Source organism: Rhinolophus hipposideros, assembly GCF_964194185.1.
Source record: "Rhinolophus hipposideros genome assembly, chromosome: 9".
NCBI lineage: Eukaryota > Metazoa > Chordata > Mammalia > Chiroptera > Rhinolophidae > Rhinolophus > Rhinolophus hipposideros.
The window spans coordinates 40,758,645-40,778,304 of NC_138055.1; the positions used below are offsets into that span (position 1 = coordinate 40,758,645).

Below are 19,660 nucleotides of genomic sequence, written 5' to 3' on the forward strand. Positions count from 1 at the left end.
GTTAATTTGGTTCATTATTTCAGTTAATTTGATAGGTGAAATAAACCATTGTTATTGCAGATAAAAATGATTCACCATCTTCCCCCTATCAAATTGGCAAACAGAATTTTGTATAAGAGATATTCTCAGTCACTGCTTATTAAAGTACAAGCCAGGGCAATGTTTCTGGAGAGCACTTTTGAAAGATCTGCCAAATCCTTAAATACTCCTAGAAGTCTATCCAAGGAAAATAATGATGTGTGCACATAAAAATTTTACTACATCCTTATAGCTAAAACACTAAAAAAACTAAACCTAAACATCCAGCAAATGAAGCAACCAACAGAAATGATATTCATAATTATAAAAAAGTATACTATTTTCATAAAGTACATAGACACAGAGAAAAAAAGGCTAGAGGAATAAACACCAATTTTTAAAAATGGTTTTTATCATTTTTAGGATTAAATATAATTATTTTATTAGTTTTACTTATCTGAACTTTCTAAAAATAATTACATATAATTATTTTTATTATAATTGTAATTTTCTTTCCAAATAGGCTAAGATAATAAATCAGTCTACCACAAATATTCTAAACCCAAGTTTTCCCAATTTTTCTTAGGAACAGAAGCTGTTTCTTACAGGAGGAACTGTCCTGTCAATAATAGTTCGAAAGATCTCCATCCATGCTGTCATGGTTTGGTTATTCACCAGTTGAAGAGGCAACGCATACTGAAAACAAAAGAATAACATCATCAAACAGTAATTCCTCTCCTCCAAGAAAATCAGCAATTTCATCTATATTAGAAGGTTGAACTATATAAAATGGCTCACATTTGACTATAAAATAATAATTTCATATGGTTCAAAATTTGATTTAAAATAGATCTATAAAGCATGTAAATTAAATTTTTAAAATATAGAAGTATATATGCTATGACTTGTTTCTCTGGGCTACTTTTTAAAATGAAAAGGTATTTTTAATACAGTAAGGTCTCACTTATTCAGCATGAGATTTTAGATAAGTGGTTTTTACCATTTACCCCTTGGTCAAACTTTTCATTTTAACTACTTCCACCCCCCCAGCTTTATTGAGATAGTTGATGTATAATATTGTGTAAATTTAAGGTACACAATGTGATGATTTGATACGGGTTTAGACTGTGAAATTAGTACCACAATAAGATGAGATAATACTTCTATCACCTCTCCTAATTACCTTTTTTTGAGGTGAGAACTCATTTTAACCACTTTAATGAAAATCTTTACCTCATGAAACATTTTTTCAAATACTGTCTTCTACACTGTGGCTTACTACCACAGTCTGAAGTATTAAACATACTACCACAGCCACTGTATTCCTGTGGGTCACCCTCACTACACTGTGAGTTATAGGAAATGAGGCACAGCACCTATGCCTCCATGCATTCCAAAACCTGCTACACACTAAGGACGTAATGATAAGTAAGAGATACAGTCTCTGTCCTCACAAAGCTTACACTCTAGATGGGGGGAAAAACATATATAAACAAAGAATGGCAACATGATGTGACAGAGTGTACGTTTAAGCAGCACAATATTGATAAAGGCACACAGGAGGACCACCTCATCCAGCCTGGTAGTATCAGGGACACTTTCTGGAGGAAGGACATGCAAGCTGAGACCTGGAGAAAGAGCACAAATCAGCTAGGGTATAAAGGGGAAGAGTGGCCCAGGCAGAAATACAGTATTCTAAAGGCTCAGAAAAGACAGCATGACCTGTTCATGAAGCTGGAAGAATTTCAGTATGGCTGGAGTGTAAAGCACAAAGGTAAGAATGGTAAAAGATAAAGTGACAGGCAAGATGAAGGGTTTTATAAGCCATGTTAAGAAGTTCACACTTCATTCTAAAGTACAATTTGGGAAGTCATTTGGGCTTGAGATAGGGAACAGAGGAGGTGCAGGCTCAGGGTTGGGGGAGAGTGACGAGGAGTTCACTTTTGGATAAACTGAGTACTGAAGTTATGTATGAAATAGCCAAATGTCCTGTACACAATAAATATTTAATAAATGCTACTTAGACAAAGTCAATTTTAATTGGATCAGACTTTTGAAAACATAAATTTTTTTACCTTTTCCCAAATTGTCAGATAATTACTTTTTACTTACATTATCACTGTAATTGCGCCTCTTAAAGCCTAAATTTTTGCTTCCAACATTTCCAAAGAGTGTTGGCATATTACTTTAGTGGCATACAACAGATTACCAAAATGGTTTAAAATTCTAAGGTTTTTCATTGCTTTTTTTTAGGTTTTAGCATGAATATGTTAAGAAAAAACATTTTTTTAAATTTGTTTTATTTATTTTTATTTTTATTGGGGAATATTGGGGAACGGTGTGTTTTTCCAGGACCCATCAACCATTGTTTTCAATATAGTTGTGGAGGGTGCAGCTCACTGGCCCATGTGGGAATCGAACCCGTGACCTTGGTGTTATGAGCACTGCACTCTAACCAACTGAGCCAACCGACCGCCCAAGAGAAAACATTTTAGATTTTGCCCTTTTAGCAAATCAAGTAGAAGTAGAGGCTTTAGGAAAATTATTTCATCAGCCTCTGTCTTACTTCCAGATTCCTGGCTACACTTCTCCCAATGGGAAAAGGAAATCTAACCTCTGCATAAATGGGGTATTACTATTTCTAATGGCAAAACATCTAACTGATTAAAAAATGTTTGCCTCAGAGTAAAATGATTCTCCTGAGGAAAATTTCTGAACAGTGCTTTAGTAAAAAAGCAAAGGCATCTTCCTTCCCTATTACTTAAAAAAAAAAAAAGTGAGGGAATATATTTTCCTAGTACACCAGTTTCTTCTCTCTTCTCAGATTTGCCTCCTTCCCTCTTCCCTCTCCACCAAAAATAACTGAGCTGAAAAAAATCTACCTCAAACTGTCTCTTAATTATTAAAAAGTTTAAAAGATGAGGCTAAAAGTATAAATCTTTATTGAAGTGAAATATTCAGAAACACTACAAAAGTACTTAAGTCATCTATAAAGCCAAGAATAAAACCAAACTAGCTCAATATGCCCTCTTGCAATGACTAATTTAACTAAAAAGCATGTAGGAGAGGTTTAATTCATTCATCATCAGTTTAGACTGACAATAATTATTCTTCCTCTACTCATATCTAAATAATTTATCCATGTCTTTCAAGGATTAAATTTTAAATACTTTTATATTTAAAATACTCCTTTCTCCATCATCTTCTAATTACATTTTTAGGTTCCCATATTACTATTCTTTATATCTTCCAGATAAGAAAAAGGAAGCATTTAAAATAAAGGAAAATGGGGTACTAAATCTTTTTTAGCTTTAAATGAGCTCAAGTGCAAAAAAACTACCATAACTATGATTTCCCAATAAAGAAGAACTCTCTTCTTCTCCTTCCTCTTGTCCTACAATCATAACTAATCCATAGGCAGAATGTTATGGACAGATCAGTCAAGTAATCAGGCTTTAGGGCAGTTAACAACCCTGGTTTTTCCATACCCAGCATTCAGACACTGGAATAAAAGGAATACAAACACTGGATCTCAGCTCTGCCACTCAGATAGCCTTGGACAATCAAATTAATGTCTGTGAGCCTGTTCTATCATAAGGAGTTTTCTTTTAAGATATATTATATGAGAATATATAATATTTTTAACAGTAATTGACTTATTGAGCACTTTCCACATGTCAGGCAGAAAAATAAGTCCCCATATTTATCTTCTGCAATAGAAACTTACCTGAACAAGTGCATAAAAGATTTTCAGAATCTGTTTCTGTAGTAAAACAGAATAATGCGAGGAATCAGGAAGGAGATGCATGATTTGTTGTTGAATACGAGGGAGAAATATTTGCATTGCTGCTATAAGAGGTTCTCTTTCTTCTGCTTTCTTATATCTACATGAGCAAAGATAGAGAAGAAAAATAATTTCTCCCCTTACAGAAGAGCTATAAGTAATGAATGAAAAAACACGTTTTTTATACTACATAAAGCTAACAAAACAAAAACATTCCAACCATTGGCTTACAACTTGTTTGGATTGTTAAAATAAACTTAGAAGAAACTTTAAAAGAGCACATTCCCATTTTAGGCAGAATGCCTAAAGTCTTTCTAGAAAGAATTAGGCTAGTTTAAAAGAATCCAAGACTATTTTATAACTTTCCTAAATACATTTTTCTACTACTTTTTCATCATTCCACAATTTTTCCTATGAAATACAAGTTGACATGTCTGTTTAAATAGACATTCCTATTGTAACAAATAATGTGTGGGGGGAAAATATTTCTTCTATCCACTATTGAGAAATTAGAATAGTGTACAAACTTAGGTGCTCTTAGAGCACATGAATTGTTACAAATCTAAAATATCTTCTAAAAATTCTACAGAGTATGAACTAACTGGTGTTTAAAAAGAAAAGTTACAGGATTTGCATGTACAAGTAGAAATCCTCTTAGAAACCAGAAAGCAATGCTATTACCGTTTTCCCCTGAAAATAAGACCTAGCTGGACCATCAGCTCTAAAGCATCTTTTGGAGCAAAAATTAATATAAGACCCGGTCTTATTTTACTATAACATAAGACCAGATCTTATAATATAATAAATATAATATAATACCGGTCTTATATTAATTTTTGCTCCAAAAGATGCATTAGAGCTCATGGTCCAGCTAGGTCTTATTTTCAGGGGAAAACGGTAAATGGTCCTTTGAAACCAACAAAGTTTTGAGAAGCACTACATTATCATATCACGGCCTCAGAGATTAGCAATGTACATTGGCAGATGAAAGGTTCTTTGAGTAACTGTAGTAAACATGTTTATGTTTCACTGTGCTTAACCCAGCATTTGCCAATAACCTGATTCTGCAGAATACCCAAAACAGACCCCTCTATGAAATTTAGTTCTTTCTAAGTAACAGAAGGCTGGTATTTTTCAACCAATAGAAATCAACTTACTCATATGTCTTCACCAGTTGATACAGACATAATAAACTGCCAAGCCAGCTTCCACTGCTCTGTGATTGCAAGTAATAGCCTATCTTGTCGACAACTGCTGGCCAGTGACCAGGGAAATCGTATTTAATGATGGCACGGAGACACATTGTTAACTGGACTCTATAAGGTGGGGGGAAAAAGTCCAAAAATCTAAGTAGTTATACATACCAGGTTGCAAAGACCTCTAATATTTTACATAAAAGCACTCTAACTCCTATTTACCTACATTATATAGTTATATGCCTGGGGTGGGAGGACAAAGAGCAGTCCCATAAAGAAAAACCTCCTCAGTAGCTCAACTTACTGAAAATAAACAGAACAGGTGATTTCCTAAAATAAATAAAACTTTTCAAATGGTCTTATCCTAAATACAGCTTTGAAAAACAAATGAATTTAAAATCAAATTCATAAAAATTTTCCAAAAAAGAAAGACAATGAATCCACCTCGGCACTGCGAAATTTCCCAGTTATTTTGGTTATCATATCCTAATGGAGAAACAAAACAAAACAAAGAAAGTACTGTATCATTTCAACCGGACAAACAACCTAAAAATGGTCAAAGTATGTAAAATGGAGGCCTACATAATGGTGGGAAGAATTTCTATGAGCCAAAACCTTGAACCATCCATTATCAGTTAACAGCCAACACAGTATGCTGCACCTATCAAAACTTATTGAGATGCTAAATTTTGTTTCTGAGTGTAAGACACAAGTTTGCAATTCTTAAAGAGGAAATCTAAGAGCTTATTTCCAAAGGTATAAAGGAAAAACCCATGGGAAAACCATAAAAGAAAAAAAGAGGAATTCCTTTAATAAAACGACAAAGTTAAATAATAAAAGATACAATGTCAGAACACTTAGGTCAATAATCATTTCTTCAACAGGATCCCAACTGTAATTGGTGTTGAAAAGAAAATGAGGGGAAAAAACCTCCTCTACAAACTATGGATAATATGCCGTACGTGGTCATTTGCCAATGGTTAGAAAGTGAACCTAGCTAAATTAAGATTCACAGTGAAAAAAGGAAAAGTGTATGTGTTGAGTTGAACAGCCAATAACTTGGATTCTTTGAAATGAAATAAACAAAATAATGTCTTTTCCTTATGTTACCAAAACTATTTGAACACTTTCCTTTGCAATACTTTTAAATAAACTTTGAGAATATTTCTTCAAGAGTGATTACAGTTAAGCCTTCAGGACACAGAAGAAACAAGGGCATAAAGAACTATCTAAAAAGATAAAGGTTTCTCCTGTGCCACCAGCTGTTCCTAAATAACCAATAGGTCATATATGGGTGCAATAAAACTGAGATTTTTCATTTTTTAAAATTCAATCTTCAGGTTGACCCTCCCAATCCTTTCTCATTCCAACCAAGCAAAGGATGGCTATGAACAGCCATCCTTTCACACACTGCTGTGTAGAGGCACTGCAAGATTCAGAGAGATCTGAACATGTAAAGATTTTGACAAGAAATGGATACACTTGCCAGGGGAGTCACTGCCACGTTGGCATTTGGGCAACCAATGAGAATAATGGTTTTCTTTAATGAGTACACCCATTTTCTCCTCTTCACTCACAAAATAACTACACAAAGAGGAGTTCAATGTTTTTTTCTCCTTCCTCACTGTTCCCCTCACACTTTCTTCTCTTTCTCCTGTTTACGTCATAATGTACATTAGACACCCAGGGAAAAAGTTATATCTAATCTCTTGACATTAATCCATTTCATTCCCCTACCTGTTTCACCTATTTCCCTCCTCATTTTTCAAAAGACACCTAATTACTAGGTCATGTTGAAAGAATTTATTTCTCTTATTTTGGTGCAAAATGTTTATGACTCTATAGCTGTGCTATCCAATAGATAGGGGCAGACACTAGCTACATGCACACACTTCAATCAAAACTAAATTAAAACTTCAGCTCCTCAGTTATACCAGCCACATTTCAAATATTCAAGATCCAAGTATGCCACATGGCTAAATACTGGACAGTGTAGACATAGATTTCCACCATTATAGAAAGTTCTATTGAACAGGGCTGCTCTATAGCATCTAATCTGAATTTGAAAAACCAGAGACAATTCTTCTAGTTTGTACCTACTCTGTCCTGTCTTCTCCAAAGGAAAAGATACTCAGTTCATAAAAATGAATAAGAGATAGGTAAAGTGTTAAGAAAAATGTTAAGTTAAATCTCCCAGAAGTCAATTTCCCTATGTCAGGAAAAAGAAAAGCAGACAGTAAAAAGTCAGGAAATCGTAACTAAGAACATAGTTATTTACATCGTGGGAATTTATACAATTTTAGTTCAGTATGAGTTTTGCATTAACTCTTTTTGTGGCAACTTAAGGCAACTGAATCTTCTCCAAAATATTGCAAAGAATTACAAATGCCAAGACAAATAAGTAAAACAATATTCTTTGAGTGTCCATCTTCATTACTTTATCTCTTTAAAAAACCGAACTTGAGGCTGGTGATAAAACCAACCTCCACTCCCCTCCATCCATGTATTTTGTGCTTCCTAGTAATCTCGTAGATAACAGACCTCACTAAATCTGGAGACCGAATTATTCCTTCCACAATGTTATCACGTATTTGCTGGCGATCATTTTCATGAATGTTGAATGGAAATATTGCTTCTCCAGGTGGAGGTTCTCGGTCCGGCCAGTACTGTGTCACCATGTTCTTCAAGTAAATGGCAGCTAGGTTAGAGAAAAAAATATTAATGTAACAATATCAAAAAGATGGCTTTAATTCAGCTTTATGGAGCATGAAAGGCTAAACCCTTCATTATTAAATATGACACCCAGCAAAAATGGAAAACTTACAGTTATAAATCGCCAAGTGGGGAGGGGAAATGGAAAAGAATTTAAAGTTTCTCTTTAGTTAGTCATAAAGAAAGTCTAGGCATAAAACATTTCATTAAATCAAGCTGCAGCGTTTATATGACAGAAAAATGATCTAGGAATCAAGTATGTATCCTTAGACTAAATACAAGATGGTCTACATGAAACGCTACTAAATGTACTTTGAGATCGTAAAGGTCACAATGTTTATAATGCCCAAACTGAGCTTACAAACAGCTGAAATTCTGTCCTTCATCTAGATTGCTTTTCAGGTTTATTTTCTTTCACTGCACTACAATTTTGAAATATTTATGCTTTTTATAGTATTGGTTATTTTTATCTAACCCTTTTGAAATAAACATAATAGAAAAGGACATCAGCCTTCCAATATTTTTGGAAAATCTCAGGAAATTTCTTATTTCTTTATTTCTATCAAATACATAATCAGTGATGTTGTTCCTATTTTTTTAACTCAACTTTAACATTCAACAAAAGGCCTCTGAAAGAAACAAGCTGACATACTGCTACAAGGTTTTGATAGAAAATGTGAAACTTTCTAACCATCCCAGCTGAACACTGTATGTAGATAAATCATATAATGTTGTATTCTTATATATCCGTAGTATATAAGAATAAGGAGATGTGATCTACAAAGCATTATAACTTTCTTCCCTCAGGTTTCTCCTCTCCCTTCTTACCCCACCCAAGCCTCCCTTCATCCCAATTTTAACATAAAACTAAATTGCCTCCTAAAAGCATTATGCCCCAGAGAATAAACCAACATGTTCTACATTGCTGTTATATAACAGAAATGTAATAAAATTATGAACTTGACACCCTATAAGCTCCTCTTTCATCAGTTTTGATTCAACAAAGGTCTGAAAAAGATAATTGCACCTACGATTTTTTATTGTTGTTTTTTGTATAAAAACCAAATTATCTGTGAGAGACAGAGAGATTGAATTTTGGTCTTATTTGTTTCTAATGTAAACCAAACAGGCTCTGTACTAACTACCATCTTTGATCTCAGTACATTTATAATATTTTATAACAGTGATTGGCAATAAAAATTTATAGACTACTTAAAAAATGAATAAATGATCTAAGACTATTGTCTAATCTATTAACAGTTCAGGCGATTTCATGAGATTAATCTTTGCAAAAAGAAAAGGCAACTGTATTATACACAGAACTATTTTAATCCCTTTAGAACTAGTCTTAAAAATTAAAAGCAAACTTCAGACAGCAAAGATACACACATGGTAAAATCATGGACTTACTTATAATTCAGTCAGTAAATGCTGTTAATTCTATAACTAAAAAATATTTGTATTATGGGGCAGCATACAAGATGGCCTATATAAAATGCACACTGACTAATTTATACATGTTGAAATAAATCTGTAATAAGTTAAAATAAAATTGAACTAAATGTAATAACTTGAAAAAATAATATTAATTACACTTACATATAACCCAGGATTGCTAAAGATAATGAAGGAAAAACACCAAAGATAATCTAAAAAACCTCTCTTTAATCATTTAATTCAAGTATCTATTTAACCATCTGCAAGAGCTAAGAAACAAAACACAAACATTACCTTAATCCATTAACAAAGAAATTAAGTATTAAACTTTCTTTTGCTCCACAATCCACTTACATATTAATTTCAAACATCTTAAGTTTGAAATGAACTTTCTAAAACATATACATACTTCTCTCCGTCTCAAGCACAATGAAGAATCACTTACCTCTATGCCCTGGACCCAGAACCACAACTACATAGGTTAATCGGGTTCCATAATTTCAGAGTGGAAAGAATGGTGACATCATAAACTCAGTGAAGGAGAATGCTGTGCTTTTGAGTTGATATTTCTAAGCTTCTCCATTTTTCATTGTAATTTGGTAGGTCCTTTCCCTTATTTTTATGTAATCTGTAAAGGCTAGGAAATCAGATAACGTGTGTATATTTCTAATACAAGATTACCTAGATTCTGAGTAAGGAGCGTCCTATAAATAAGACACAGGAGTTTTAAATTAATAAAAGATCTTCCTGAAGTGCTTCTAGACTGGTAAAATGCATCGTTCTGTTTATTTCTAGGTTCTAGGTTCTGTGTTCTAGAACACTAAGATTAACCTTAATAAATAAATAACCTGTGAATAGCTTAACTATAAACTGAATTTTTATGTCCTCTATCATCCCTCTTCTAAAAATATATACCCCCAAAAAAGTCAGAATAACAAAAAGCAGGCAACTTACAGAAAACAGAAACCATGCTATTTTTCAAATGATGGTCCCACATCAGTCACCAACAATGACTTCTTCAGGTCAAATGTAATACCACCTATCTACCACTTTTAAATTCAAACTACTCTTCTGCTCACAGCAACTCCAAACTGCACTAAATAAAGTACATTTCTGAGCCTGAGTTTATTAGAGTGTCTCTTCTCTTCAGTGGTAGAGAGTAAAAAGACTGGAAACAAAGCCACTTGAGAGAGTCCTGATCATAACTATCCTAAACTGAAGATGGGATAACTTCTCTATATTATATTAATAATGCTATTAAACTTATCAATACCATAAAACAAAAACAGTAGAACAAACATCCAAATTTATTTTGTTTTGCTTGCCAATATCAAAATACTAATTTTTTTTCCTATTTCTTCACAGTGAGGTAATAAAAGACATTCATGAATGAGCTTGCTTGATTATAGCAAGAATATATCAGAATTGCCCACAAAAAAAAAATTAAGAAGTTAATATTTTGCAGAACTGTCTTTCTACTTATTACATCATATTTTACAGCTTTATACAGCCTAATTTTTTAAAAAAATTAAAGATCACATCATTCTTTTTTAAATGTCATACAAAGGTGAAAAATTATCTGTCTGGTTCTTGGGACATCCTTGTATTTTAATAATACATTAAATAAGGCAGAAAATGTATAAATGGCACTTAAATTTAGGATAGTTGTAGTGTAGAATTTTACATGGTGTACTTCAGACTCTGATAAAATGCATGCTCTAAAACAGAAGTTGTCCTAATAAATTAGAAAATGATCAACCACCAAGATAAACTGTCCTATGGCTAACAGACTTGAAATCTACATAAATTATGAAGAAACAGTTTGCCTATAAATGCTCTTTACATTTTATTTCAAAACTTAATTACCTAAGTTATTAAGATTCAAAGTTGTATAGAATTGGATATGATATAAAGAGCCTAGCATTCTAATGCACTGTTAATAGATAAAGCAAGCAAAAGAAACTTGGTGGTAAGATTCAAAATTCTAAATGTTAATATCATTAATAGCCATTGACCTAACATTTCCATTTCTTCAAATTTATTCTATGAAAATATTCCCATAAGTATCTAGAGACATATGTCCAAGGATGGTCATTTTAGCTTTGCCTCTATCAACAACAAAAAGGGACAATAAAGGAAATGTCCATTAATATCAATTGTTTAAGCAAACTATGGTAGTTCTATGTATACAAAGAAATACTGAACAGTTGTTATAAAGAGTTAAGTATATGCATATGCACTGACATAAAACAATCCCCCAAGGGTGCATGGTTAAATGAAAATAAGGAAATTATAAAATAGCATGTGTAATATAGTTTGTTGTTACTTTTTAAAGCCAGCATATCTATAGCAAAAAAAAAAAAAAAAAGAATTGGAGAACCGTGTACCAAAGTTGACAGCAGCTATCCTTTGGGGGTGAGATTAAGAGCAATCTAATGTATAAATGCTGTGTTTTTGTAATGTTTATATGCCATATAAAGAAGACATACTAGTTTAATAAACTGCTTTAAGATCTTTAAAAATACTATTTTCACAAAGCTTCATAGGAACTTTACGATGGCCCCATAAATACTTAGGTTATTAAAATAAGTTCCACTTAGCAAAATGTGGTTTCAAAACAGCTTGTTTTATAAAACAAAGATTAAGTAAAACTGAGAGCAATGATTTCGAAAAACTTACAAAGAAATCCTATAAACCTTATTAAAGTAAAAAATAATTCCAATATGAATGTTTAACCACACGTTTTTCTTATCTTAACCACAAAGGAATCTTTCAGGAAATCATACCATATTATAAATATTTTCCCAAAGCTTAATGATTCCTTACTATTTTATTCCGCTATGTTCAAGTAAAATTCAATATTTTTATCTAATATAGAATATGACTGCATTTCTATAAAATTGTTCACCTATCTTTCTACCTGAACACATGCAAAGACTAACATTCACCTACTGCTAATGATGGTCATTTCTGAGTGATGAATGTTAAGTAGTTTTCCTTTCTTCTTGGTATTCTTCTATATTGTCCAAATTATTTATAATGAGTATATGTTACTTAATTTAAGTCTTTTTAAATATGTACAGAGGGTGCCAAAAAATGTATACACATTTTAAGAAAGGAAAAAACTGTATTAAAATTGTAATACTCAATATATACTGATAACGAAAGATGAATACAAGTCATATGTATACATTTTTTTGGCACACCCGGTATTTTTTGAATTAACTATTATCATTTTACCCCCTTTATCTTGAAGTTACTATATTTTCAGGACTCATGATGCTCCAAGGATTTCTGAATTTTTTATCTTTTGGGCACTAATGACCAGCTCATTAAAAAAAGCAAAAGCAAAAAAAAAAAAAAAAAAATACACAGCATCATGGAACTACCATAAGGTCCCATAGTCTTGAAAGTAAGTTTCATGTTTGAAACAAAAGTCCCGCTCCCCAATCACGGGGGAACATTGGTGCAATACATTACCTCCATGATTTGACCCATGAATAGAGCTCAACGTCATATAAATTCACGATTTTAATCTATGGGCCCAAAGGCTATGCCACTAGGAATCATAAACAATTAGGGAGATAAAGCTATTAAAATTGGGGAATCTAAGGGGGACAACAGCAAAGTTACAGAGACAAGGTGTTGGTGGGTGGAAGGAATAGGAAGAAGGAAAAAGCTAGGGGATATTTAAGAGCTCAGTATCTAACGCTAAGTTTACAGGGGAGAAACAAGTGATTTTTTAAGCCCTTGGAACTACCTCTTGTGTGTGTTTCCTGTTTTTTCAAGTAATCACAGATATTTAGAATTAAAATAAAACTCTAGTTCTACTTTCACCATAAATAAATTTATAAAGGATAAAAAAATCAACTCACCTGCCTGGCGTACTGGGAATTCCACATGGTCGGAGACTATAATCCGAAGTAAACTGGGGGCAAAATTGATAATCTTGTAGGACTGAAATTACAAAGAAATACTTTATAGTAGCACCTGTTACTATATACACTATTGTAAGTAAAAGAAAAACTTTTAAAGTGAGAAAAACTCTCCAATGCAAAACGAAGATTACTAAAATACTTCAAGTCAAAAAAAAATTTTACTTAAATTGATAAGAGTAAGAACATTTTTATTTTTTATTTTTCTTACATATGTGGTCAAAATGCTGTCCAGAAAAGGTGTAGCAATTTACACTCCCAACAGCAGTATATGAGTGTGTCCTTCTATCAACTATAGGGATTACCATTATCATGCCTTCAAAATTTTAAAACATTATCCATATTTTAAATTACATTTCCTCCAGCTTGATTTTTTTTTCCTGTTTGATGGCTATTTGTTTTTTCCTGCAAATTCCTTATTCCCTTTATCCTTTTGTAAGTGGAATATTTGTTTTAGTCTTAATAAATTCCAAGAGCTATTTATAAATTTACAATCTCATCTTATCAGACCTATACATTGCAAGTATTTCTACTCAGCTTATTTGTGCTTCAGTTTTATGTATTTTGACAAACCAAAAACAGAAAAACATGCTACAGGAAACAGAAGAACCGACACAGGCAAATGGACAACAAGATAATGTTAAGTAGGTGTGCATGCGCTATGGAGAGGAACCAGTCCAGATTGGAACGGTGTGCTTCACAGTGTGAAGAGCTGTCATCAGCAGCTGCCCGCTATGCTGGAGTGTCTTCTGAACTTAACAAATGTCCAAGTGAGCTTGTGTGGACGAAGTACCTGCTGCCTGGGTCATTTTACCCCACAGAAATGTTCTACTTTAACTTACTCATGAGTATGGCCATGACTTTAGAAGCAAAAATAAATAAAAAAAATTAAAAATACAGAGCAACCCATTTCTTCTGGCCATATTCCCACCAGATGTCTAGTACCTACACCATATTACAGCCCTGCCACATTCCCAGAGCTTATACTTGGCGTTGCCTGCTGACATTCCCAGAAAGGACCCATAAATTCTCAGTAAGGCTAAAGCCAGACAAATGAAGCATAGAGTCTGTTCAGGTTACCTTCTCCCAGGAGCCTGAATATATGGTGGCAACCCTTTCAATACACCACTAGGTTTATGCATGCCACTTAATTTTTTTAATTTGTCACCTTTCCTATTTGTTTTTATTTATTTATAGTAACATTTATTAAGATAACTCTTTGATTTAAAAAAAATTTGGAGAAAACTGTCATGTTTAAAATACCAATCCTTTCCACCCAAGAACATTATGCTTTCTAAACATTTCTATATTCTTCAGTAACATTTTGAATTATCTTGTTAATTGTTCTTCCATCCTGTATAAACCTCAGAATCTTAAATCTGCTGTATATGAAGTAAATTCTGTTTCATCCATTATTGAAACCGCCAGAATTTTAAAGTAGTTTTTAAGAAAACATTTCTTTTCTTTTTTTAAAGATTTTTTAATTGGGGAAAGGGAAACGGGACTTTATTGGGTAACAGTGTATATTTCCAGGGCTTTTTCCAAGTCAAGTTGCTGTCCTTTCAATAATAGTTGTGGAAGGCGCAGCTCAGCTCCAGGTCCAGTTGCCAGTTGCTAGTTGCAGGGGACGCAGCCCACCATCCCTTGCAAGAGTCAAACCGGCAACTTTCTGGTTGAGGACGCGCTGCAACCAACTGAGCCATCCGGGAGCTCAGCGGCAGCTCAGCTCAAGGTGCCGTGTTCAATCTTAGTTTCAGGGGGTGCTGCCCACCATCCCTTGCGAGACTTGAGGAATCAAACCGGCAACCTTGTGGTTGAGAGCCCACTGGCCCATGTGGGAATCGAATCGGCAGCCTTCGGCATTAGGAGCACGGAGCTCCAACCGCCTGAGCCACCGGGCCAGCCCAAGAAAATATTTCTTTTAACAGCAGTTTATAGGAGTCAAAATTAATATCTATTTAGCCCAATCTTCTACACTTTCTATATTTACATTATTATAAAATCACTCGTATTTATAACTTTTGAGATCTTGTAGCGAATCAAATGTCTATATAGTTTACTATACAGCCAGTTTTTATTTTAAAAATCTTATTACACATGAGTACAAAATAACCTTATACTTAGATTAATGCTACTGATTTAAAAGTAGTTATTGATAAGATTACTTTTATTTCAACACTGTTACCATTGTACACATTTTGTAACTCTTTTTTTCTGCAACTGTTTGCTATTCAAAGAACTTCTGCAACTTTTTGTTTTCTCCTTTCAGCCTTGATTCAATCTGCGTAAATTTGACCAGCTAAAACATTCAACGGTAAATTCAGATGTATTCTCAAACTACTTTCCTCACAAAAGAAATTGGATAATTTCTTTTTCCACCATGGGCTTCAGCTTTCTAAGGGGGGGAGGGGGGAATAAGCTTTCTAAGGGGGAGGGGGGAATAATATTTCTCAATGATTTCTTGAGGATATTTACTTGGTATCTGTGAAGTTTTCTGGAAATAGTTAACTTGCTTAACTAAATTCTGCATTTTATAAGAACACATTTAAAGCAAAGATCTGATGTTTTCCAATTCTCTGCCTCACTGCCCCCAGGACACTAACTTTCCTGGTCCTCCAAACGCAAAGCTGAGGGCCTCTGCTGAACTTGCCCTTCCCTCTGTTCCTCCCCCAGTTCCTCACCTGGTTCTCTCCTTCACATCTAGGTCTCTCTCTGCTCAATGTCATTCTTCAGAGAATGACCACGCTATCTCTACATCACAACACACTCTCTCTAGGGCTTCAAATCTCTCTATAGCACTGATGACCTGAAATTTTATTATTTACTTGTCTGCATCCCCCACTAGAATGTAAGCAATATGAGAGCTGAGTCTTGTGCTTGTACCTTCAACATAACTCAATAAATATGCTATTCATATAAGCAGACTCTCTTAGAGCGCAATGAAAAATGATACCTACAGATACATGGAAAAGCAGGGATTCCAGAGCTGGGCAACGAAAGTACATATCTTTTGCATGTACTGCAATGTTCATTGCAGCATTATTTATGGTAGCCAAGACATGGAAAGAACCAAAGTGACTTTCAATAGATGATTGGATAGAGAAAATGTGGTACATATACACAATGGAATACTAACTACTCTGCCATAAGGAAAGATGAAATACTGCTGTTTGTGATCACATGGATGGATCTTGAGATGCTACGCAAAATAAGTCAGAAAACGTCGAGAACCATATGACTTCACTCATATGTAGGATATAAAACTGAAGGCAACAGACGACCAAGATTAACACATGAAGAAACAAAAACTCATAGACACAGACACAGTTCAGTGGTTACCAGAGGGTAAGAGGGGAGGGAGGATGGTAGAAGAGGATAAAGGGGGTCAAATGTATGGTGATGGAAAGAGAACCGACTCTAGGTGGTGAGTATACAATGTGATATATAGGTAATGTATTACAGAATTGTACACTTGAAACCTATGTAATTTTACTAACCACTGTCACCCCAATAAATTTATTTTTTTTAAAAAAAGAAAATTTTTTGTCTTTATTTCCCTGTTGAGGCAATGTGGAGAATGATTTATTAAAAGAAGACACCTTCCTGGATGAGTTACTGGAGCAAGATATCTACCCATTCCTACCACCCTATGCTACTGCTAAAGGGAATTCTGGGTCTAGGGACAGTAAGGAATGTGTACAGGACACCTACTTCATATCTTGAGATACAAATTAAAATGCATTTTCACACAGAAACAATATCACAAATAGCAATCAAGGAATTAGTCACTGGTGATTGAAATTATGTTGGCCACAGAAAAACACAGCTCCAAATAAAAATTCATCCTTTGGAATACAGGCTTTTGCGTTTTGAAGCTGACTACTCTTCTAAATGGCATTGACAAATCAATCAGTACAGTGTAGAAGCTACCCCCATTTCCTATGCAGAACATATTTGCTGAGGGGGGACCTAGACTAAACCAAATGAGCTGGACCCTAATCACTTATGGTAGGTTACCCACCTGTTTATCCCACAAAGTAGGATGGTAAAGGATAAGCATACAAAACCTTACATTATAACCATGTTGTACTCTGAGATTATGACATACTTTAGTCTTCTACTTACAAACAATTCAAAAAAAACATTTAGTGAGAGCATATTACTATCCAAAACACTATACAAGAATATAAATGCTAAATGAGTGGCATAACAATCAGCTACTTTTACAAGTTGCAGAGGGAACTGTGTACTGTGAGGACCTAAGGGAACATGGGACAGGGCAGAGTGAGGATGGAATGGATCTGGATTGAAATCATGAAGAAAAAGATAAAACTGGGTCCTAAATGTCTCTTCTAGTTCTAAGGCTCTCCCACCTCTCTTTTCCACTTCCAAAAAGTCAACTGCACGTATATATTGATGAATCAGAAATAAAGCCAGAGTCGGCTAACAGAGGCAGAAAAGTATAACGTAATATCAAAGAGATGATCCCTATCAACACTACGAAAGTAACACCTGGCCTCGTTGTGAAGGGAAGGGGCTCACAACCAGGCCAGCTCTTCGCTCATACTAGATTGCAAGTTCAGCTCTTGCTTTGTTCCTTCTAACCAACCCCTGGATTACTATTTTTCTAGCCAATCAACATATAGTACTTCTACTCTGCACAGTCTGGGATAAGCACTGACTTTAACTTTTTCTTATTCTCCGGGAGAGTCCTGTTCTTTTTGAGGCACCAATACGTTCCCTTTGGGCTTCAGTTCAACTCAACCTTCTGGCCAGAGCCGGTGTTTCCACTCTCCCTTTTATCTCCTGGGAATCCTGGATTCACTCTTACTCTAAAGTCCACCCAGATGTCTCATTCAAGTGATCCGTTTCAAAGAATCACAGTGCCTACCTGCCCTTTCAAGTCAACTGCAGCCAGGGGAAACCTTAGTGAACTGCGACGGAAATATTTCCTTAGGACAGTCGTCCTCACACGTCCGGAAGCACAGAATCACCTAAGTTTGCTCATTGACACCCTCCTCCCCCCCCACACACACACACTGCCAGCGTTTCTGAGGCTTTAAGTCTAGAGCCAAACCCCATCATTTGCATCTCCAACAAGTTCCCAGGTGATGTCGTCGCTGCCCATCCCGGGCCACCCTTTGAGAACCACTCATTTGGGACTCTTCCTTTACAGTTGAAGGGTGACCACAAGCTCAAACGGCTGTCCCTGCACCCTGCGGGGTAGGCTTTTGATTCGTACGTGTCGGGGAGAGGTCGATCGTTCATTCTCCCAGGGGAAGAGGGAAAAAAGAAGCTCGAGGGTGGGATCATTAAAATTTGGACACGTCGGTAGTCACGCGGGGCAAGGTCGAGGCCAGTGAGCACGCACCGAGGATGAAGAGGGAAAGAAAGTCTTGCCCGTTTTCGCGTTCACGAGCGACCCCTCCACCACGTAGCACTCGGTGTGTCCTTTGTCAAGCAGCCACCAGGCACACCGCCTGCTCTCCCCGAGGACCCCCCACAAAACTCGGCCACTCACTCGGGGTCCGCAGCCCCGCCGGACCCACGGCGGCAGGCGACGGGCAGGGCTTCCCCCAGCAGCACCCACCAAGGGCCGGGGCCGGAGACCAGCTGCACTCAGACCTGACTCGTCAGTAAATTTCCCCACGCGCGTCCCCGAGAGAAATCACACCGCGCGAACAGTGGCAAAGGTCGCTCCAGCTGCCTGTTGGCGACCCAACCCGGCTGCACACGCTGCGCTGGGTCAGGAAAAGGACCTGAAAAGACGCAAAGGTGACCAACAGGTGCGAGGGCGGTTGGGCACGCGATTCCCGGAGCGCGGCGTGGCCGCAGCCCGGGCCGGGGGCGCCGCAGGCCGGGGCAGCGCGGGTCCCGCGCCCCGCGGGGCGCAGAGGGGGCGCCCGGAGGGACAGCCCGGGAGCCGGCGGGGGCGCCGCGGGCCCGCTCCTCACCTGGTTGAGCTCATTCTCCGCTGCAATCCGCAGCTTCGGGTCGATGGTGCCCTTCAGCGCTTGGATGATCCGGTTGAGGTCCATCTCCCCAGGTGGGGGCTCCGCGGCCCCCGGACCACTAGGCCAGACTGCAGCTTTAGTTTTTCTTTCGACCCTCTCAGCCTCCTCCTCCGTGACCCCTGCGCTACCTCACTTTTCACCCCCCGCCCCCGTCGCCACCTGCAGCCACTTGCTGCGCCACTCTGACTCCGCGCCCCCGGTCCTCCCTTTCTACCCCCCACAACTCGCTCTCCATTCACCCTTTTACGACGGCCGGTGGGAGGCGGGAGAAGTAAGAAGAGGAAGCGGCGCCTCCTTTACGGCAGCCTCTTCCCCCGAGCGTGAAGCCATGGCGGCCTCCACCAGGCGGCCGGCATGCTGCTGTACGGAAAGTAGTGTCGGCTTCTCCGAAAGGAAGCTGTGCTCACTACGTCCGGTAGGCGGCCGCCATGCTGCGTACGGAAAACAGCCTCCCCGCCACTCTCCCCAGTCCGGGAAAAGAACTGATTAGGTGTCTCTTTAGAGCTGTTCCCCAATTAAGCATTTATAGATGGAATGGCACTTTTTGTTAGTTCGAGAACTGTC

General features: G+C 36.7%; 1 protein-coding gene across 3 annotated transcripts in view; it reads right to left on the bottom strand.

Moving 5' to 3' along the window:
* IPO8 (importin 8) overlaps positions 1-19,353 on the bottom strand; it is a 59,860-nt gene extending 40,507 nt beyond the window's left edge. For 2 of the 3 annotated variants that reach the window (XM_081059478.1, XM_081059477.1), the window contains exons 1-6: positions 19,037-19,353; positions 13,023-13,104; positions 7,540-7,696; positions 4,960-5,118; positions 3,746-3,902; positions 625-714 (exon numbers count right to left, since the gene is read on the bottom strand). In XM_081059478.1, the coding sequence (XP_080915604.1) occupies positions 625-714; positions 3,746-3,902; positions 4,960-5,118; positions 7,540-7,696; positions 13,023-13,104; positions 19,037-19,120 (729 nt within the window). In that variant the 5' untranslated portion in view covers positions 19,121-19,353. Of the gene's footprint in view, positions 1-624; positions 715-3,745; positions 3,903-4,959; positions 5,119-7,539; positions 7,697-13,022; positions 13,105-18,603; positions 18,724-19,036 lie in introns of those variants that run through there. The other variant, XM_081059479.1, reaches the window with a different exon arrangement.
* Positions 19,354-19,660: the final 307 nt, after the last annotated feature.